Here is a 23,736-nt window from a genome sequence, read left to right as displayed (position 1 = left end):
TGAAATGCTACAGATGTAACGGCAGGTTATGAACTGCGCCTGAATGCTTGAAGTGCAGAGGCTAAAAACACAGCGTATTCGCACATAGGACGCAGGCGAAGGGTGAACGCGAGAGGTGACCCCTGTTGAGCCCTCGACGCCGTTTGCGAGCATAGCTGCGGAGCGGAAAGTCAATAGTTGCGGAAGCCAAAGAGACACGAGGAAAACTAGTTCTCCTTTATCTGCGGTGATTAATTCTGTTCATCTCAGGAGATTGTCTTCAATCACGGAGCATAAGGTGCCAGTGCTTTGGCCCTGCATTCAGGGAGCAGTGAATTACCTCGTGCCAGATTGCAAGACAGCTGTAATAAGACTCAGCTTTGGGTTAATTATCCAATGGGAAGTCAAAGCTCACAATCTGGGCTACTTAACAAGAGGGCAGGGTCACCCTTGGACGAGAGCAGGTAGCAGAGGGTGCACAACAGATTCAGAGCAAAGAAAGCATAAGGCCCTCCAAATGGCGCTGGCAACATTCGCAACTGTCTTCAAACACCATTCGACGGAATGCACGTGCAGCAAATGGCACGTTTAAGCTGAAAAAGGAACAAATGAGAACAGTGGCTGAGCAGTAAATGTGCAACACAGTATCTCAACAGCTAATTGCATTTTCTTGAATGCAGAAGTGACTCATTCCAGAAAACGGTTTAAAATTAGCCCGTTTTGCCGGTGCCAATATCTATCGGGCTTCCCGAGTTTGAGTCTTGGCTTGTGGACCTTTCCTGATCCCGTTCCCCCACTTCGCTTCCTGTCTAGCTACAAAAAGCATAAAATGCCCTTTCAGTTCTTTTCCTTTGAAGAATATTCTAAAAATGTTTCCACTATTAACAACTTTTTGCGGAATGGAAAGATTCCATAGATAGGTTTTTCACAGAAACAAACCTATATTTTACAGTGTTGCAATGACTGTCACATGTCAAAGTTTAATGGTGGGCAGGGGACATAAAGCTAACTACACTGGTAGCAGGTGGGTGTTATCCTACAAACAGCTTTTAAATAATTATATAAGCCCAAACATGGATTCCTACGGAGATCGGAACAACAGAAGTTAGAATCCATCATGGCGGCACTCATCGGTTGTTCAGGAAGAAGGTGCATATTCAGCTACCAATTATCAGCAAAACAAAACCTGGCTTTCTGTTTTACAGTAGTTCTGAATAATGGCTGGATTTGGAGTTAATTGAGATATGACCAGTACATTAATGCTTCTGCACAATCATGGCATATGTAAAATTTCATCCTAAATGGTAGGTAACTGATGGAGGAACCCAGACTATATGTAATGGGCAGTAATCATCCTAACTCAGCGTGCACCTTTATTTATTTATTTCCGTGCCCTGATGTGTGGGGTTAAAGTATCACACTGTTGTTGTTCCATTTAGCAGATCATAGAAATTGATTTGCTGCCCAAGGAACGGCCCTTTTCCCGCTCCACTCGTGCAGCCGGGTGGCATTCCGCTCACATAATCAAGGATGAACGTTGTCTGTCTACCCAATCTAGCCCTCGGTCCCAATGGGAGAGGGGACTAGTAGCGAGAAAATCTGCATGAATACTAATTCAGCCTCTCGGCTTTAACAGCTTTCGCAAACCCATCTCAAAGGAATTCCCTGAACATGATGTCTTACCATATTAATTACTCCATGGGCATGAAGCGGAAAAAAGAGGCAGAGATCACAGGAAACCTATAAGGAGGGACTTGCTGCTCCAACTTAAATGTGGTTAATTATAATTTGATTTTGTGCATTAGATGGAAGGGCCCAATGGTCTAGAGCAATGCTGAGGGTTCCTTGACGCTATACGTTGCCTAGCTCATCCTGAGCCCTGGAATCTAGCGTTGCTGTATTTACACAATATACAACCTACATAAAACTGTACATCTGTACAAAAACATTCTTTCGCACAGAAATTCATTTTTACAGGTGACTCCTATGAATGTTTTTGGTCAGAGCACATTTAACTGTAGCATGGGCCTACAATGTTGACATTTTAAAATACAAAACACAAAATACATACACTGTAAAAATGATTGTGATTTCAGTGTAAAAAAGGAACAGTATGTTTAATAACAGTGAATAACTGTAATAGAGCTAAGTATTTAATATAATTTTACAGTAAAAATACTGTTATACAATCATCATATAATTTACAAGCACAGTAAAAAAAAAAAAAAAAAAAAAAAAATGAATTGACATTCCCAGCATTGTTAATTTAATGTTTATTGCATTATTTCAGTGTCATGTGTGTTACAAAGATAGCATTTTGTATTTGTTAGTGTTGTAGTACTCAAATCTTGGTCTTCAGATTTTTTGATGATCTTGGTCTTGTCTTGGTCTCAGACTAAGAGGACTTGGGATTTTGTTTCAAGACCAGTCAAGACCACAAGTGCGGGGATACAGTGCCGCTTACTAAAATTGGCACCCTTGGTAAATATGAGCAAAGTCGGCTATATGAAAATAAATCTGCATCATTTATGTTTTTGATCTTTCATTCAAAAAATTCACAAAATGTTAAGCTTTTATTGAAGTAAAACAATTGAAAGTGGGGGGAAAACTCACATTATGAAATAAATGTTTTTCTCCAATGCATGTTGGCTACCATTATCGGCACCCCTTGAAAGGCTCATGAGTAAAAGTATATTCATTTTGTATTTACGTTTTGTAGCACACCAGGGTGACTAAGGCTGCGTCCAAAAGTCTAGTCAGCTGACTTGCTGCCTCTCTGTCTTATCAGGCAGTGACTTCAAAGGCTGCGAATGAAACTCCGGGAACAGTTTCGGACAGACTTCAGAGGCAGCGGAACGTGACGCCGTTGCTAGGTTACCTAACCGTTAAGTTGTAGATTTCGGAGAAAAACGATCTTATACAGTTATATATAAATGCTTTAATAATACATAAAGACCTCAATGTCATTACCCACCGAAGGTCTGTGCATCGGAGAAGACGACTGAGAATGGCAGCTACTTTTTGCATAAAAAAATCAAAGCACTGATGCAAGCAATATTGCAGAACGGGTTATTGTTATTAGTGTCTGTTTCGTTTTTATTGGTAGTAATATTGTAAATATTATTTTTATTTACTACTCATCTGAACCCTTTTAACATTTTTTATTAAATACTATTATTACAAACAATATTATTTATTATGCTTTTTACACTATTACGGTACATAAAGTTTATCATGGTCAAGATCTCATCTATTATATAAAGTAACAAGTCTAATTTCACCAGAATAACATTATTTATATAGCCTCTATGACGCACACGCACAGGATTGTAGGAAATCGAAGGCAGCGAAGGATACATCTATGCTGCCTTTAAAATTTGATCAGAAGAAGGTACCTCCAGAGACAGGAAGTGAAGCAGAATGCTGCCTCCGAAGGCAGTGTTTTAGAGCTTTCGGACGCAGCCTAAAATTGTCCAGCCATGACTTCCTGTTCCACAGGATTATCTGTGTGAGGTACACAAAGGCCAAATTCCCTTAATCATCTATCACATAGAGTAAAACCAAAGAATAAAGTGGCTGTAAAAAAAAAAAAATAGCTAAAGCATTGAAAATCCTCATTTCCTCCATCAGAGCAATAATTAAGAAGTTCCAAACACCTAAAGATGTCACACATCTGCCTGGAAGAGAACGTGTATTTATCGTCCTAATGCACACTGAGGAGGAGAGTTTGAGTGGCCAAAGGATCTCCAAGGATCACAGCTGGAGAACTGCAGAGAGTGGTTTAGATTAGTGGGGTCAGAAATCCTAAAAAAAAAAATTACATATATCAAACCTACATCACCATATGTTGTTCAACTGGGTTTTAAGAAAAACAAACAAACAAACACACAAACAAACAAACTCCTGGCTCATCCAAAAACAAACTCCAGCATATTAATTTGTTAGATACGACTGGAACTTCAAATGGGAGTAGCCTCTATGGTCAGATGAAATATAAAAAAAGAGCTTTCAGGCAGGAAACCCACCAGATGGGTTTGGTGAAAACAGGGATAAAGAGTACTCCATGTCCATGGTTAAATACACTGGTGGATCTTTAAATCTTGTGGGCCTATTTTTTGTCAGACGTCTTGTTCAGATACACGGCATCATGGATTCTATTAAATACCAACAGATAAAAAATCTAAACCTGACTCTTGGATCTTCCATCAAGACAATGATCCAAAACAAACATCAAAATCAACACAAAAAATGTGTCACTGAGCACAAAATGAAGCTTCTGCCATGGCCGTCCCAGTTCTCTGAACTGAACCCCGCAGAAAATGAGTGGGGTGAACTGAAGAGAAGAAGCACCAACATGGAGCTGGGAATCTGAAGGATCTGGAGAGATTCTGGATGAAGGAATGGTCTCTGAACTCTTGTCAGGCGTTCTCCAAATTTGGAAAAGAACGTTGCAATAATTGGGTGCCAATAACTGTGGCTATGTGAACTAGAGAAAAACATTTATTTTAATGAGATTTCCCCCCACCTTCCATTGTTTTACTTCAATGAAAGGTTAGAATTTTTATTTATTTTTTGAATAAAAGATTAAAAGGATAAACAATGCAGATTTATTTTCACAGCCACCTTTGCTCAGATTTACCAAGGGTGCCAGTATTAGTGGGTGGCACTGTATCACTAAATTGACAGTACATTGTCTGATTTATTTACAAGCATCATTAAAGTGACTGGAAGTAAAACTTTCTGCTTTAAATGCCATCAATAACTAATTAAATAACTAAATAACAAAAATAAATATTTTGATTTATACCAGTAGATCTCAACATGTTTGACATCACTGCCCCCCTATTGTCCACAACAATATTTGAAGGCCCCCCTCCACTCACCCAAAATATTTTAGAGCTTAACATGACTAGAAAGATGAATATTCATTATAAAAATAACCAAATCCTAAGAATTATACTGAATTTCTACCTGTTTTAGTTAATTTTAATGCTTATTTTGTATTTTAAATAATGTGAAGTCATCTTGAGGCCCCCTTGTAAGTTTGTTGAAGCCCCATAGTGGGCCCTGGCTGAGAACTGATTTACACTGTTATGCCGGGTCAGAAATTATTGAGGAATTGTGTTAAAATTTATACATACTCCCACAAAATTCAAGATATTGTTTAAAAAAAAAAGTGCTTGAGTGTATGAGATGTGGATTTTTATATTACAATATGATGTAATTAAGCAATATCACAAGAGCAAGATAACTGTTTTGAAAAAAAAAAAAAAAAAAAAAAAAAAAAAAAAAAAAAAACACAATATTGCAACATTCAATAAACATTTTTTTTGTTTTGTTTTAAAACACCAATTCAGATGCAGCTTCTATGCCACCACTGCAGTGCAAATATGAATTTTGTTGTTTGAGATTTCATTTGACTGGTTAAAATGAGGCATTTCTCAGGCAGTAAATGTAGATCCTTTAGATGAATTTGTTCAGTGCTGGTCTGGTCTTGTCTTGGTTTCAACTCCTTAAAGTCTTTGTCTGGTCTTGGTCTCAACACACAATGGACTTGGTCTCAGATTAGGTGGTCTTGACTACAACTATTTGCGTGTATGACACTTGCAACTTCTTAATATTATTATTTTCTTCTCACCTTGAGGAAAAGCTGCTTATAATAAGCTTCGATTGATCGTGTGACTCTCATCACCACCTGTTGTCGTTTTTGGTGGTTGTCAGTGTATTATAAAGACACAAAACATGTTTAATATGTTTCATAATTTAATGTGATCTTAAAGGGCGATCAACAAATTGTTTGGTACATCTAAACTTAACATAGTCAAACTAGGGTACCTAAACATAATGGCCCAGTTTCACAGACAGGGCTTAGACTAAGCCAGGATTAGGCCATATTTCAATTAGGACATTTAAGAGACCGTCGTGCATGCTTATAAATATTATTATAAATATGCTTAGAAAAAAAAAAAAACATTACTGGTGTGCATTTTGAGACAAAACAAAGGCACTGATATATTTTAAGATCAGTCAGTGCAAGTTTCTTTCAGTTGTAACAGCTCAGACTTACATTTTAGTCTAGAACTAGGCTTAAGCTTTGTCTGTGAAACCAGGGGTACGAGTACTTGTTATGGTACTAGTTTTATCTTATAAGATAGCCACAACTGGTCACAATGTACATTCAAGGAAGAAAGGAAGAGGAGTTGTCATTTCACAGTATGCAAAGTGATGAACAAAGGTTGCCAAATTAACTCACCCAAAGGTCAAAAGGTCAGCTAGAGTATCAATTCAGTCATGAAGAAAGAATATTTAGTCAATAAAACCTGCAGGCTGTATGCAATGGGGTTATTGCATTACACAATAGCACAAGTACTTACAGCAACATTTACAGTATTAATAGTATAGTCTGTTCTGTTGTTACAATTGTCTTCCTTTTTAATGCTTTTTAGCTTAGGATAATTTCAAGTCTCTTGCACTGTGAAAGAATTTGTGTATATGTCAGGTTTGTAGTAAAGATGGCGAGCACTCAAATGCAGAATTTGCAATGGGCTTTCTTAACTAATTAAATGAAACAAAAATAAACAAAACTACCCCAAGGGGGAAAACTAAACTGCAGGGTGACAAGGAAACATACAACGGCAGACTAGCATAGGACATAAAACACTGGAAGAATAAATAGGGAAGCAAACAAGGAGGGTAATAAGGGGAACAGGTGGAACAACTACAGCAATAATCAGATAACAAGACAGGCAGGGTTATGCAAAAGACATGGCAGCACATGGCACGTAGAAACAAAAATAAAGCCATGTGCTTTATAGAGCCAGCAAAAAATTAAGAATTAAGGTGCTATGGCAAGCTTATACCTCTTCAAAAAATCTTTTATTCAATGCTTCATCAGAGGTCATAAAGATAAGTGCAAATAAGTGCAAAGTGCAATAAATGTGCAAAGGTGCAAAACATTTTCGAGACAAAGCTCTTCCTCAGTGCCAAATTACACAAAACATAACAAGAACATGTGGCTACATGTGACAACAGCACACAGCCAATGAAAACTCATGAGCAAACACAACAACACAACAACACAACAAACAACGAAGACACAAGAACAAAGTGATTTCATTGAGGCGACATTTATATTGCGCTAAAGTTTGTTCATGTAGAACTGTTTTTCACGTAAAACACTACAGTAAATTAAGCCTTTACAATCCTAAGAAAGACTTAATATTGTGCACATCCCACGTTCCCCCAACCCACAAGTCCTATTTGCATATTATAGAATGGCTTTTGCTTGGACACTGATAAAACCAGGTAAACTGTATGTTTCCAAGTAAAAGAGGGTTTAATTATCTATATCTGTATGAATCAAAATGTGAAACGTGGGCTTGAATGATGAAAAGCACGGCCTTTGTGTCTTCGCTGAACATCCTCAGAAACGCTGTCAGAGAAACCACAGGCGAGTAAATGAATATTTCATTAAGGTCTATTGAAACAGAAGATCAAATGACCTTGTTTTAAATCATTATTCCCTGATAAAAATAAAAGTGGATAGGGGGAGAGTGGAAGGGACACACTTGAAACTTCAACTTGTCGAATACGCGTGAATAAATTACACAAACATGCAATATGCAAATAACACAATGCTGGCATATCATTGTTAATGAGAGTGTTTAACTTCCCTACTTGCTTTCATCTAGGTCTTCCTTTCTTTTATTGTCTGAGATTGTTCCAGAAACAAAAACAGACATGTCTGGCCTTCGCCGCATATCATTCATCGCCAGAACACAAGTTTAGCTTAGGTGCCCAATGCCGCGAACAATTTAACCACTTATCTGACTTGGATTCAACAGCCAACAAAGTCTCCAGTAAAACACGCTGACAGTTCACAGTAGACTGAAGAAAAAATGTTAATTAGAGCACAATAACTGAGACCTTGACCAAAAATCATCTTAACACTTAAGGCTAAATTAAAAATAATGTTTTAAACACATAATGAACATGTATATGCATTATAAGTATATAGAAATTATTTTTTTGAAGGATACTTTTATTCAGCAAGGATGCACAAAATGAAACGGCAATAAAGACTATAAAAACTCTGTTTATCAGTGACTTAATTAGGCAGCACAAGCATTTTCAACTACTTATGGTCACACTTTAGTTTTCACTAATAACTACACTCTCAGAAAAAAAGGTACAGTTCTGTCGCTGGGGTGGTACCCTAAGGTACAAAAGTGAAAAGGTACATCTCTGTGCCTTACCTACCACTAAACGGTACGTATTAGTACCATAAAGGTACATTTTAGTACTCTGAAAGTACATATTGGTAATTTTCACTTTTGTACCTTAGGGTACCAGTGTACAAGCATTAATAAACATCCAGTAATATGCATGCTGATAAGCAACTAGTTAATAGTGAGAATTGGTCCCTAAACTAAAGTGTGACGTATATATATAGCAGAAAAAAGAAAGCAGATTTGCATGGTACGTGTATAAAGGTGGCTTTGAAATATAGAGCGTGACACACATACCATGCACTGATAATAGCTAGATAATAACCCAGACTTTCATAATAAAATAAGAAAAGACTTAATCATGTAGATTTGACTGATTTTATTCACTAAATGAATGGAGATTCAGCAACGGACATCCTAAGTGAGCCTTGAAATCAGGCACTATACGCCATTACACAGATGATTTAAATCGAGAATGTCTCTGAATCTGAATGCTTTAATGACCTTCCCTGCTGGGAGACCGTCGTGCATGCTTATAAAGTGGCACCATACACACGTTTTAGCAAAAGAAATCTCAGCATGGACTCATTTGAAGCGAAACATTTTCTCTGCTTTGCTGTGACATCATTTGCAAGTCGCACTCCGGGTTTGACTTTTTTTTTTTAATTGGCACGTCTGTGGGCCGTAGTGCTCGGAAGGCGGTTCCTTTAAAAAGTGTTTATGGTGTTGTTACGGGCCGGCACAATGTAACTCTCTCACAGAGCTTCCTCCATCACACAAGTATCTGTTGACATGATCCTTAACACAGATATTATGTGAGGGGAGCTTTTTAGCAATCTCCAAATTATGCAGGCGCGTTTCGACGCGTGCGGGTCAAGGCTGGCTGCAGCCATTATGGCTAATGAGTGTGGAGTCCTACTCTAGCAGGTTCGGCCTCATAAAGTTACTTAAAAGCTAACTAATGGAATCATACTGATGGCTAGAACCATGCAGGTTTTGTATCATTACGGGATAACATGCCTGTGTGCATGTTAAATATGATGAAACCAAATGAACTCGGAGTCACAGACAAAATGACAATCCCCTGTCACGGGCAATGCAGATTATTGATGGCTGGGAAACAGTTCTGGAAATCCGTGCACAGCAATTTTAGTTTGCAATGTTATTTTCAGGTCCATTAGAAAAAGGGTTACAGTCGTTATCGCTGATTGGCTGTTTTGGAAAAATAACCGTTATTACTGTAATGATATTGCTGTGTTTGATCAGTGCTCTTTTCAATGCCTAATCATAATTATCTGTAATTTTAACTATCATGTGGAGCCTAAAAATAGCCATTAGAGGGGCATATTATAACAATGAATTGAGGCGAGCACGTCACATATTTCGTACAGTAACGCAGACGTCTGTGCCTATGATTCAAAATATATAAAAAGCGGCTTCAAATCCCCCAAGAATCAGCCAGAGAGCATAAAAATTTGTGCACACTTGCAAAACAGACGAATTGTGAAGTGGACTTTGCACTGCACACATCGCCGATCGGGGAGACGCTTGCGTTGCGTTCGGCTGACGAAATCGCTTTTCTACCGCCGCAAATACAGAGAGCGTTTGTTTCTATATTGAGATGAGCACAACGCATTTTGTCCTCCTAAATGGGCCAGGGGTACTTGAGTGAGTTCAAAGGTGTTTCAGCAGCATGCAGAGTGGCCATTGTGCACTGGCTTTTCATAGGAGTTGACTCAGAGCATTCCACTCCAACTCACCGCCAGATACCTGCAGCATCTAAAATGCGTAATATTCAGCACAGTGCAAAGGAATCACTTTAAAAACCAAGTTTAATCTATTTCAACCAGGCCCAAGTGTTGTTCAGCTAAAGAGATTCAAGCAGGGTTAACACCGACATGTTTTGAAAACCCTTCACAGTCTTTGGCCACAATAAAGAGGATGGCTCTTTTTTGTTTTCATGGAATGTCGCACTCATTCCTCTCTGAAGATTTTTGTTTGTTTTGCGATCGTATAAAGGCATCTCTTTCAAACATATTAACTGCTCATTGAAAAAAAAAAAAAAAAAAAAAAAACTCGACAGTTTAAACTCTCAAAAGAGAAACGTTAATCATAGAAATCATCAAAGTCATGGCTGCTGGTGTTGTGGGATTGAGGACGCAAGGCCATTTCGATCTCAGAATTGCTGTCATCTGATTCTCCCCAAAATGCTGCAATCAAAAATAGTATACATGCAGCGTTAACATTCTGTTGCTGTTTTTGAAAGAAGTCTCTTGTGCAAACAAAGGCTCTATTTATTTGATAAAAAATACAGTAAAAGTATTATTATAATTTGAAATGTCTGTTTTCTTTTGTAATCTTTTTTAAAATGAAATTTATTTCTGTGATCAAAGCTGAATTTTCAGCATCGGAAATCATATGATATGCTTATTTGCTGCTTAAGAAACATTCTGATTATTATAAATCTGTTGTGCCGCTTCATATTTTTGTGGAAACCGTGATACCCCAAACAGTTTCCACAAAAATATTAAGCAGCTAAAACTGTTTTCAATATTGATAATAACAAGAACGCATTTTGTCCTCCTAAAGGATAGTATTTTAAAAATTTAAAAGCATTTTAAAAATTTAAAAACATTTTAAAATTTGGATAGTATTTGATAGTTTTTTCTTCAATTATTCCAAACTTTTTCATAAAATGTATGGATTTTATTTTACAAATTGTAAACAGTACATGAGCAGTAGTATATTTTAATGTGGAACATAAGCATTTAAATAAAGAGATATGGCAGCTGTATTCAACACCAGACACCACATGTTTTTAACATGCTTTAGTAATTTGTAGAGTGGTCTTACCCTTCGACTGGACAGCAGAGAAAGCTCTACTTTTTGCAGTCTTCCTGTGAGAACTGAAAAAAACAACAACAACGACAACGAAAAAAAAAAAACAAAACACAGAGATAAGACTACACATTTGTAGTAACAACAACATTTTGTTTCACAACATAGTAGCACAAGAAAAAAAGCTCTTAAAATGTTTGAACCACATCATACAATCAGAAGCATATTTTTCATTGCTCAACATCAATTCATTGAATCAGCCGCAAACACACACAAAATGCTCCAGGAAGCCATCGTCTCTTACCGAAACGTTGTCTTTTCTTTGAAAGGTACCTAACCAAACCCTGAAGAACATCATTTGCCCTCAGATGGGGCAAGCGGCCAAATAAAACTTCCTTGACTTCTTTTCTAATGGCGCTGAAGGACCCGGTCAGGGCTCTCTATTCATAAGTGGACAGAGCGCCGGGTTGCCGGGTTCCCGGGTTCCCATAGCATCACTGATATCTCTATGTAAATGCACGACCCCTGACGAGCCTTTGATCTGCATTGATGCATATGCAAAAGCTCACGCTACTTTTCATACAGGCTTCCTTCTTCATTTACATCAGCACAGGGCTATTCAGATCTCAACAATGACGTCTTCATCTTCACCCTCATCCTCAGCCTCCGTGTCTTCATATATCCATATCACTGATTTCGTTTTCACGTCCATGTACTTTAAAGGATTCCGGGAGCAAGTGTAAGAATATTTAGTTTCCCTTTGATGGATTCGAATGAATAAACGAAGCGCCGACTGTATGTGTATTCACATGTGCCCCGCCGACCCGACGGCAAATTCAGTCACGTGCGCTCAACCTTGACACTGACCAAAGGAGCTGTAAAGATGTAGTTGAACTCAATTAGGCTGGCTCTCATATAATTCAGCTTAGCTCTTTTGTTTCCAGAACATCTCCACACAAAGTACGACATTTCATACGTTCTATTGACGCATGTATGCAGATGCTATGATCAGGGTCAGAACGAACAAGTTACATAAATCACCTTTGGCTCAATAAGAATACAACTTCAAACTCATAAAACACAGAACATCAAAGTTGCAGTAGACAGATACAAAAAGTACCACAGATGTATTCACTCTCAGGGTTAAAGGACGTGACTGGCACGAAGCCCGTGAAAAACCTTTCTGAAACGGATACTGGCAGCTGAATTCTTTTTCATCAAACTTTAGAATATATAGTAGACCAATCGTGAAGGTTACTTTGATGACTTTAGGAGAAGCAAAGCCCGAGAAAGGCGAAGAAACATGCTATTTAGGGGGCAGTCTCGCAAAGCACAACAATGCAACACAAAGCATCCTCTTGCTCAAAAAGGCCCTTTAAGGTGGACTGAGCACACTCTTCATTAAATAGATTGGCTGTACATTATTCCTTACACTACCTTTCAAAAGTTACTGTTTAGAAAAGAAAAAGTCTCTTCAACAATGCTGCATTTATTAGATCCAAAATATAAAACAGCAAAAACTGTATTTTTGAGAAATATTATTACAATTTAAAACAACGCATTTCTATTGTAATATGCTGACTTTCTGCTCAAGAAACATTACTGACTATTATCAATGTTGTTACGCTGCTTCATATTTTTTAGATGAATAGAAAGTTCAAAATAATCTATTTGAAATGAAAAAAGAATTAGTTTGTAACATTACAAATGTTTTACTGTCATTTTTAATGTGTCACCTTTAAAAAACAAAGCAAAAATTTTATTGACCACAAACTTTTGAACGGTAGTGTATGCGACATAACATAGTAGGGTACAACGGGGCTAAACGGGGCACCTTTGATATAATTCTCTGCTAAAACACTTCCTAAAACATTCGCATTTCAAGATGCACGTGCAAATTTGTCTGATCCTTGACGCGATCACGGGCAGCAGCACAACGTTGATTCTGTGCTTATTTGATCTAATATTTGATGTGTTTTAAAATGTTGTAGATTTAAGTAGCAAATGAGAATCGCTCAAATGGATGCATATATTTTGTGACAAAAGTCTTTTCAGTTTTTTTTTACATAATTAAAGCAACATTTTTTTAAATAACAAATGAATGTTATATTATGGTATTTGGGGTAAAAAGCGCTTCTGCTGTTGGGGCTTAAAGGCACAATAATTAACATGCCAACTAATAGATGGCTGACATTTCCATTTGTTGACATGACATGGTTAGATTCAGATGGTAAATACAATATATCATGTTGGGTGTCCATCTTAGAGATAATCACGAATGAAATCATCACATTTAAAACATGATATTTATCATATATTATAATCATAAGCATAATTTGTTGTTGCTACTGTACATTTACACTAAATTATTATGGGGTCTACTTCATTGCTTTCAGAATCTTTACTTTTTAAAATGATTTTGTTTCTGTATTTTAAAAAATATTTTTTATATTAACATTTTAATGATAATATATTTATTGAACAAAAATAATTCTTTTATTTTTCAAAATAAGCAGAAAATAGTACAAACTTTGCTAAAGTGATTATTTTGAACAAGCATTAACTTAGACATTATATTTAAAAAAAAAAAAAAAACATTATTTTACCTAAAGTATTTATATCAATACTGTGTGCATTTACTTATACATTTATACAATTTTAAATCAAAATAAACGACTTGTACGATTTATTGTCACAAAATCTGTTGCTTCATAAATGTTCAATACAAACAATTAAAAGCAGTTACACATTTTAGGCGCAGTGAAAGGCACATTTTTCTTAAGGTGTGCCTTTAGCCCCGTTGTACCTTATATATTATTTATTTTTAAGTCCAGAAATAAGTTTTGTCATGTCCTAGTATATAAACTGACACTAGAAGAACTGCTGTTGAGAGTTTGACATAGAGAACATTATTCAAATGATTACATTGATGGGTTATGCATAAAAAAAATGCTTTTTGGGATTTCTGAAAATTAAATACTAAACGGTCTGCAAAAATGAATAAACTAGCAAACAAACATCTTGTGTCCAATTTTCCATCTCCCTTTGAAATTGAAAGCTGAAAATATTGGAGGCCTTTCTCTTTCCCAGCAGCGAACGCTAAAGCAGAATTTGAGGGCTTTTTCCCCCCTTTACTCATGATGAGCTCAATAATAAATACATGTTTGGGTGGGTAAATAGGGCTATTCTTTTATATAACTTGCTTGCCATGGGAATGCTCTATCAGCTGGGCCACTTCAGACAGTGACGAGTCTGATTTCAAGACACTATTATCATAGAGAGCTGTGAATGCCACTGACCCTCCAATCTAATATTCCATTTCCATAAACATTTATGCCAGTTCATCTTGCACTGAGGTTCACTTAATTGAGGCAACGAATCTGAATATGTAAGACAGGGCTGGCCACTGTTTGGCTGCGTCTCATACACAGAGGTGAATGTAATGTGTAAAATGATGCAAATTACTGCTTTGACGGCAACCTCTCTCTATTTCCCTCCGCTCCGACGTTTACTTTTTCCGCTCTCCCTCTGTTCCATGTTGTTTTGAGCATTTGGACGTATTTGCGATATTTGATGAAAAGTGCCCCAGTGCGTTTTTAGGCAAGCATTTGATACATTAATATATGGGGTGTGTGGGTTGTTGTTATGATATCTATGAGCTATGAATAAAAGACGTCTCTCGGCATCCTATGCAGCAATACGCTTCATGTAAATAGACTGCGGTTAGTCTGCGTTTGTTGTCTGGGCAAAGTTATTTTCATAATACCTGTGATCACGTACGATTATAGCTCTGCGATTACATTTGATGAAAGTGTATCATTGCGATATTGTTCCTTTCCAAATAGTCTGTTTATAAAGTAAGACAAAACGCATGTGTGTCATGTCTAAACATTACAGAAAAAACGAATGCAATTGCTGATTAATCACACACACACACATACATTGTTGTAAACAAGATTATTGGTTATAGAAATACTTTCTACTTCATTCCAAGTTCCATGTTTAGTTCAATGTATTGCTTGCCAATTCATTGTGATTATTTGTTAAATTTACTAGCAATTCAAAGCAAGTTAAAGTGGTTTCTACACCAATGTTATTTTTCAGTCTACGAGTATAAAAGGTGCTATACCTATCATGAGAATATAGCATATGAATATAAACATCTATACGCCTCCACAGCTACGCTAATAGAACACGCTCTTTGGATCAGTGTTTGTGCAAGGTAGCAATAGCACCTACACCCGTCCCAGCTGTGACCCACAGCAGCACTGATTTACCATTGATTAGACCTCTGTAAGAGCCAAGAGCTCTGGAGTGAGGTAATGATTCAGAGCAGCAGAGAGAGCGCCCTCTACTTGTCACCGGCTGCCACTGTGCCGGTACCAACTGCTTGGCTAAATATGACTTCCCTCTGCTGGCCAAGCACCAGAACTGCAGGAGAACAGACAGGGGGGGCTTTTCTTTTTATTTGTGCAGTGTACACACAGACAGCAGCACCTCAAGGGAACTGGGTCACTGCATTTATTGCCAATTTTTTTCTCTGGTATTATTTTAGTATCACAAAATGAAGACCTGGGAAATAAAGCGCCATTTTTGGCTAACTGAAATAAATGTTGGTAGGTGTACAGAGGATATTCTTTTTTACCAGACAAAGCAGGTGGATGAAGAGAGGCACAAAGAAAGAGAGTGACCCCCACTGGCTACTGCTGTTTAGTGCTACCCCCTGTTACACCCACCACCCCGCACGCACTCATTCAATGGTGGACAGCTGAAGACACACTTACCAGTGTTATGACAAAAAACTAAAACCATAAGAAAAGAAGATTTGTTACTTGAAATAAAATAAACATTAATTCTGAAATAAAATAAAATATTTAAAAACTTAATTTAGTTTAACTTGTACTCAAACTAAAACGTAATACTTTACAGGCAAATAAGAAAATAAGAACTTAAAATATGAATAAAAATGAACGTAAGTGCAAATTTGTTAAACTGTGAAAGAACTACTTTCTTCTGTTAACACAAGCACAACTGTTTTCCTCAGTGATTATGTGAGAAATGTTGGTAAAGATCCTAACCTGTTATTTTTCATAAAGCAACAGAGTGGGAGATTAAGATCCAGCGAACGATCGAGATCTGCGCTACATGCCTGCAGTAGCAGAGGACACAATAGCGGCTGAAGAGGAGGAAGCTGTGGCATGCAGCCTTAAACAAAGCGCAGGAACAAGAGGTCTTTACATGGAGTGCAGCTGCTTATTCCGGCGCTCTCCTTCCTGAATCACTGCGGCACACAGGCGTAACAAATACCGCCTGGTCCATCCGCACAGCCTCTGAATTATAATACAATAAAACGCTCTGTTCGATAAAAGTATTTCGCAGTAAAAACGGCACACTGGCGAGAGGAGAGCGCAGGGAATTAAGAAAAAAAAAAAAAAAAAAACGGGGGTGGATATGAAAGACCCCAATTCTCTTCCGTGCTATAATAGTGAAATGAACACACATAAATGTGTTAAGAGTATCTCTTTGCATCTTGTATGGACTGCATGTATTTAATCTGGAAAGCTTATTATGGGCGAGTCATTGCTATGCAAAGCAGCGCCTGACGCTTTTCTCTGGTCTTTTCAGCCCAGCGCAGTGTTTGGCCAATAGGCCTGGCCCCCCGCCTCTCATTGGGCATTCATAACATGCAACATTTGCACAATGTATCTCTCAAAGACTACTGAATAGGGGGCCTTAATACTCATGTAAACAACTGCAAACCAATTACTTAATGAATCAGCCCCACACATAATGAGGAGGCGCACAAAGGCCCATAAATGCATTTTTTGCACCAAAGCGCCTGCTTTAAACTCTGATTCTTCAGCTACGGTCTCGGCTTAAGCGCAAAATCATAATTATGGGTAAGAAAGAGAGGCACTTGATTTATTTTATTTCGCTTTATTACTATTTTGTCGGGAGTTTTGGTCTGTACCAGAAGGTCTTTTAATGTGCCCATCGGCTCAGTGACAGAACGACAGCAGTAAGTGACGGAGACGAGAGAGCGAGAAAGCAGAGAGGACGGGGGAACAGCACATGTAGTGTTCTACTGGTCCTCGAGTGCAGGGTACTTGTAGAAGCAATAAAGCGCAAGAAGTGACTGGCAAGAGGAATTCTTCAACACAGCACACACATGCAAAAAAACAGTGCCACAAAATATTTTACCTGAAAGCAGAGCAAGTGCTCCGATGCTAACCATCATCTTTGCTCTGAGCTTTAAACAACCTCTAACCCTCCATAAGCGATGGAGAGTCTCCGGCAGGGTTCTCTCAGGAGCTCTGTGAGGTTCTGGGACGATCCAAAAGCATCTTGCACTAGAGACAGCTTATGTTTATTAATGAGGCCACTCATTGGGCAGACTGTGGCATCCATCAGAGAGCTCTGTCAGAGTGCGATCATTATACCCTTTTCTCTGCAAATAGTGTAAACTAGCTGAGAGAGAGCGAGGGGAGGCGGGCAAAGAGTGGGCATAAAGACTGGGCAGAAGAGAGAAAAGGAGAAGAGGGAAAGAAAAAAGACGCAGAGACAGGGAGGGAGACTTTCGACCCTTGTGTCAGCGTGATGCTCGGAAAAGCATGTGAAATCAGAGACGATTACTCTTCACGAGGTTTACCCATCCATTACCTGCCCTAATGGATTCATGGAGGAGAGGCGCTGCTGGGAGGGCTGCGTGTCTTAGCTGATTGTGTGAACTTGTGTTGATGTGAAAACCTAAACATTGTACCCTCAAGATCCTTTTTCATCATTCAAAGTCCTGATTTACTGAAGCAATCAAATAATGCCCATGATGAGAGAGGAAGCTCTGAATGAAAATACAGCTTGACTGATGCCTCCCACGTGAACTTGTGTTAATGATGCTAAGAGTGTTTCAAGGACAAACACATATTGCTTTTTTATTAAAAGAGGACAAATGGAAAGAAGTTTTTTTTTTTTTTAAAATATATATGGAATTTTGCGAGTACTTACCAGCTATTTGGCGTTAAAGAGTCCTGGAGCGCCTCAGACCTCTCCAATTTGTTGATGTCTTTGGATAACGAATGAAAAATTTACATTAAAAAAAAAACGGGAAAAGGGTGTGTTATTATTTCACATTTATACTGCAGTATTACAAAAATATGCATTATATGCATATATGCACAGTGTTGTTCATTTGTAAGATCACCATAATCATAACGTATGTAGAATATGTATATAATATTGACACCCGTCAACTATCTGCATTTCTGAAATGCATCTGGGTTAAATAGGCATTGCACATAGTTTAAAAGAGAAATGGGTACTTATGTACACACATTCTTAAAATCAAAAGTGATTTACAATTAAGGGCAATAGTGTAAAAAAAAAAGCTTAATGCTTGTCCACCTATATCTATGGCAATTACGATGCTGGTACTTTAGGCCTGAGGTTGGGGAAATGAACTTGAACTTTTTAGGTACAAACGGCACAGTTTCCTCAGAATAGGCCATTTAAAAATAATTAATTTACAAACACAATCTGGACACATAATCTGCAAACTCTACAGCAAATTTTAATAAATGTAACAATTCAAGTGTAATGATATTTAGAACTTTTAAATGTTTCATGGAAATATGCTTTCGAATATTTTCTATTATTTTCTGTTACCTGACGGCTCAGAATCCTCTTCCTCCGAGTCACTCCAGTGCTTCTCTTGTGCCACAGACTGTTTAAGCAGCTGATATGCTTTGGTCTCTATAGAAAAAAAAAAAAAAAATACAAAATGCGAAAGCAGCTAGTCAAATATTTGCTAAAGACCTCGACTTCCAACTTTCCAGAGCTCTGATGTTTGATGAACCAACATCAGCTCTTTAAGGCCTCTGATGAGTAAAGAGAGGAGGTGAAAAACAGAGTGAGTGAGCACTAAACTATTGATCTAATCCAGACGCACATAGACAGGCTGCCGTCTGCGGAAAAAAAGAACCCGCCGGCTTTTGTGTTGCCGCGCCATCTTATGGGATTCCATTTAAAACACTGTCTTTCATGTTTTATAAACTTTGGAAATGGAGATCTTTAACCAGCGAGCGTTCAACCATAAAATATTTTTCGGAAACGAGCCCCGGAAAACAAAAGTACGTTGGTTTTAAATGGCGAAAGCAAACGGAAAAACAAATCGCCAAGTGGTTATGCCCCCAAAGACAAAATACTTTCCAGCATCTCGTTATCTGGATATCTGTAGCATGGCATGTTGTTTGTTCCTCGTTTCTTCCGGTGTAATGACTGCAAAATATAGGCATCAGTAGCATGTAGAAAGAGCATCTAAAGAATTCTTTTTTGTTCACCATATACATAAAACACCATTGTGCGTGACGGCAGAAGGCCGTCGTTCGGACGCCGTTTCCACTGATGATTGCAAAGTGATGTAATACGAAAGGCAACAGAACTCAACGCAGTCTTCATTAGCCGCCTGTAAACAGCTCATAAGCAGCCAGGGACAGCAGAGGCGGTTTTCCACTACCATAATGCCTTTGATTAGTTGCAGTGAGAAGCTGGACTTCTCTCTCCGTGGCGCTCTTGGGCTAGCCCTGCGCATGAAAGGCACAGTTTGAAATCAGATAGCCAAGTGGAATAATGGATAGTTTTACATTTCTGAGCTGGCGCTGGGACTTGCTACCCGAGGCTTTTCAAAGGATGCCTTGACATCCAGTCTTTTCAAGTCCGCCTCTGGCTGGCATTGTTTAGCAGATAATGAGAACCAATGACAGATCTTGTGCGGCACCCCCAACCCGGCCGGCGGACAATTAAACCTCCGCATTATGCGCTCTGAGAATCTCAGTTTCACCCATACCTAGGCCAGAAGAAAAGAGACGGGTTTGTTTTCTCTGCCGATAATTAGAGGAACTGTTCCACTCTTCAGGTGGGACTTTGACCTCTGATTCACCTTGATCATCCTTTCACAGCTATCCAGTTGGGAAAAAAAGGGACCCCCATTATCTACTGCGTGAGGAGAAAGACAAAACAGACACAGAAGAACTCCCGAACGGGCGCTTCTTCGATCTGCCTTTTTACCTCTAATAGGAATACTTTCCACTGGGCTTTGGTCGGCACTGTCCTCTTCAGCACTTTGAATTCCTGAAACAAAGAAAAGAGAAGGAAAGCGCAGCTCAGAGAGATGGTGGAAGAGCGAGACAGAGGAGAAACCAGAAATAAAAAGAAAGAGAGACAGAGAGAGAGAAAGCTGGGGAAGGGGGGTGGGGAGCTTTTTGAAACTGAACAGCAGGACTGATTAAGACAGGTTTAAAGGGAGAACGAAGGCTGGCTGGCTTTGTCAGAAATGAGATTTGGGCAAAAGTGTATTCTCATGAGGGTCAGAGCTCTGGCATTCTGCGAGTACTCGAGCTCCCCTCTTCCTTCATCAGAACGGAGCCACCGAGCTGATGTTTCTCTGCTTTGGCGCTGAAAACGAGCCATTAATGTGGTTTGCCTGCTTTTGGGGAGTCCCTCTCAGTTTCTCTCTCTGATCTGTACTGTCTGGCTGAGCACGGCTCTTAACACCTGTGCGTATTTAAATGGGCTATTCATTTAAAGCCGGAAAAAACAGATCTTTGCAATAAGCAGAATTTGTAAATGCGAAAGAGTGCCAGCTCAGCTGAAATGTCAAGCAAGCCTACTAACCTCCTGTTCCAACAGTTTGCTCATTTGTTTTGGAAGGCCTGGCGGGCTTGATTTCCACACTGTCATCCAGAAGAGAGGGCAAGCTGCAAGAAGATGACAGTTCGCTTTCTGACGGCTCACGGGTCTCCGATTTGTGGGTGAGAAGCCTCTTTAACAGCTCTCCTGCCTGGATGACAAAGAGACGACTTGTCTTTATTGCAGGGTTTTCACTTTTTTTTTTTTTTTTTTTCATTCATTTTATAGACCTAAATTTATAGTTTTGAAATTCCCTGATATTTTCAGATCATGTTATTCATATTGATATCAATGTGTGTACAGCGTCCAGATTCAACCTGACTAGATTCAGTGTGTGGATTGTTTTGTTTTTAAGTTTTGGAATTTGCTAAAAACAACAACAACAACAACAACAACAAAAACATGTAAAAAACAAGGTTTGTTAATTAAACATTTTGGCAGTGCTATTTATCACATTTCACCATGTATTTGAATTTAAAAAAAAACTAATCTCCAAAATTCCAAAACCTTTCCAGCAAAAATCAGTGAAGAAAACGTGCAGATTCCATCTGAGCCTGATGTTCACTCACTGCTCAGCCTCTTATCTTTTCACATAAAAATAATACAAGATCAGACAGCAGATACCACTAACAATGAACTGTATGAGGGAAACTGGTGACAGATGTAAACTAGGAAAAATTTAACTAAAATCATTATCTTTACTCAAAGCTCTGCTTTCAACTCTCAAAACTGCTTTTAAGCAATATGACAAAACACTAAGTCAAGTCAGATCCAGAGATCAGAATTCAATTTCTCTGCATGAGAAACAGAGCAGACAAAACAGAAATATACACAAACAATATGTAAGCCACAACTTTAAAACAAAGACAAATAGTCAGTACCTGAGTAAAAATGCTGATAAATTCGGCAGTGTCAAGAGAAACTGTACCAGAAATAATGACAAGGAAGGGAGGTCAAATGTCAAATATTATCATAACTAGGGCTGCACGATATTGGGAAAAAATTACATTGCGATATATTTTTTTCCTGCGATATATATTGCGATGTGTACAAATTCGTTTATGTTTATCAGGTGTTTTGAACTGCTTAAAAATCAAATAATAATTCAAGAATAACTGGGGTAATTTTACAAGCATTTTCAAAGAATAAAAAATGTAAAAGTATAATCAAAACCCTGAAATAAAATACTTTCTAAAGCTTATTTTGGGTTGTTTCATAAACACCTTATTCACTGTCAGTTCAGGCAAATCAAGGCTCTAATATGTTATGAAGTTAATAATGAATGTTGCTTTTACCCTGATGAAAGGCAACTCATTTTGTGAATGAAAAGAGGACACTTCATTATCACATTAAGGAATTAACATGAGTGACAAAATAAGTACTTTAACATTTTATTCAACAACATGTAACAACTTTTTTGAAAACAGATTAGTAAATATATTTTGTCAAAATTTGAAAAAACAAAAAACAAAAAAACAGCTATGCACCAAACCCCCAGTGGTAACAAATAAACTGTAATAAGCTAAACTTAACTTGTTGTAATGACAATAACAAGTGTTGTTAATAGGGGTGCTCCGATTGATCGGTTACCGATCATTATCGGCCGATAATCCCTTGGGGATGTTTGATCGGCGGTCTCTAAAAAGGCCGATCTCAAAAACCGATCTGCTGATGCTGCGCCTGCCGTGTAGCTGCATGCTCAGGCACTTTTCAACGCAGGTAAAACAATTATAATGTTGAGGGTGAAGTACAATTCATATTTCTTCATTAAATAACTTATAAAGTAATTTGAAAACCTTATGAGAGCCGTAATTTCACAAACAACGCGAGTGCATGACCGCACGCTCTGTCTTTCTCTCTCTCGACACATCGCGTCTGACTATAAGCAAGCTGCACAGTTGACACAGGAAATGTTACTTGCACAAGAGAATTAGTGTCGCATCATCACTAAAGTTTGTAAACTGCATTTCTTTTTAATTCCTTCCAGTGTTTAATCATTCAGCGCTCGTGCGCTCCTCTGCAGACTGGGCGCTCATGCACACTTGAAGGGTAAACACATAACGCCACGTTCATATATCTCCGTTTGCAGTGCGTATTTTTTCGTTTTCATGCTAACGGATTAAAGCGTTCAAGCTGCACAAGTCTGCAGTCTAGTAGTGCGTTCCAGGAGCGGAGCGGAGCGTCTGCAGCAGTGTAGAGATCGTTTCCTCATGGATCGTTTTCCTCATTTGTTTTTTTTTAAGTCTCCCTTCCACCCCTCAAATAAAAAGACTCACCTCTCTCAAAACAAAAAAAAAAAAAACAACAAAAAAAAAAAAAACACCCAGCCCAAAATCTTCCATGCTACCAAATCTTCCTTTTCGGCGCTTTTCTCCTGTCCCGCGCTCATTTCCCCATGCGCACGCAGAGACTGCGTGCACGAAGTAGGTGAAGCAACGTGTGCTTTGTGGTTTTTAAAGAACCCTTGAATATGAATTAATTACTTTATATTAGACAAATATAGATCCGTGAATAGAAAGTTTAGAAATATAGAAAGTGCATTTTTAAATCAGACACATATTTTTTTATTTTTTTTATTTTGCCCTGCATCGTGACTGCCGCGATGTGACTACCGCACATGCGTACATCGCGATGACGATGCTGAAACGATGTATCGTGCAGCCCTAATCATAACCCAACAATAGATTCACACATCAGAGGCCAAATGCCACATAACAAAGTCTCATAATAACAGGAGAGTAACACCAACACCATGACCTCATTTAAAAAAAAAAAAAAAAAAACGTAGAGACCTTTATAAAGCTGAAATTTACAACAGGGCTGCTTCTAGGAAAGACCTATATACATTTACGGGATGAGGTCATTTTACTGGACCAGCTGCATCATATTCTAAAAACTTTCTTTTCTCATAATTATTACATATTCCAGGATAATAATGCCTCCATATTTACCACTACAAGCATTAAAAAGTGTTTTTATGGACACTAACATGAGTCACTGAACCTTTAAG

At 38.2% G+C, this 23,736-nt stretch overlaps 1 protein-coding gene across 5 annotated transcripts in view; it reads right to left on the bottom strand.

Moving 5' to 3' along the window:
* Window positions 1-6,047: 6,047 nt before the first annotated feature.
* Window positions 6,048-23,736, bottom strand: part of kiz (kizuna centrosomal protein) — a 32,818-nt gene continuing 15,129 nt past the window's right edge. For 3 of the 5 annotated variants that reach the window (XM_051133580.1, XM_051133581.1, XM_051133584.1), the window contains 6 exons: window positions 20,712-20,877; window positions 20,106-20,168; window positions 18,705-18,791; window positions 18,048-18,105; window positions 11,061-11,113; window positions 6,048-10,417 (listed from right to left, as the gene is read on the bottom strand). In XM_051133580.1, the coding sequence (XP_050989537.1) occupies window positions 10,314-10,417; window positions 11,061-11,113; window positions 18,048-18,105; window positions 18,705-18,791; window positions 20,106-20,168; window positions 20,712-20,877 (531 nt within the window). In that variant the 3' untranslated portion in view covers window positions 6,048-10,313. Of the gene's footprint in view, window positions 10,418-11,060; window positions 11,114-18,047; window positions 18,106-18,704; window positions 20,169-20,711; window positions 20,878-23,736 lie in introns of those variants that run through there. The other 2 variants (XM_051133582.1, XR_007829561.1) reach the window with 2 other exon arrangements.

Source organism: Labeo rohita, chromosome 17 (genome assembly GCF_022985175.1).
Source record: "Labeo rohita strain BAU-BD-2019 chromosome 17, IGBB_LRoh.1.0, whole genome shotgun sequence".
Classification (NCBI taxonomy): Eukaryota; Metazoa; Chordata; class Actinopteri; order Cypriniformes; family Cyprinidae; genus Labeo; species Labeo rohita.
The sequence above is the reverse complement of the archived record's forward strand: the minus strand, read 5'-3'. Positions and strand labels throughout refer to the sequence as shown.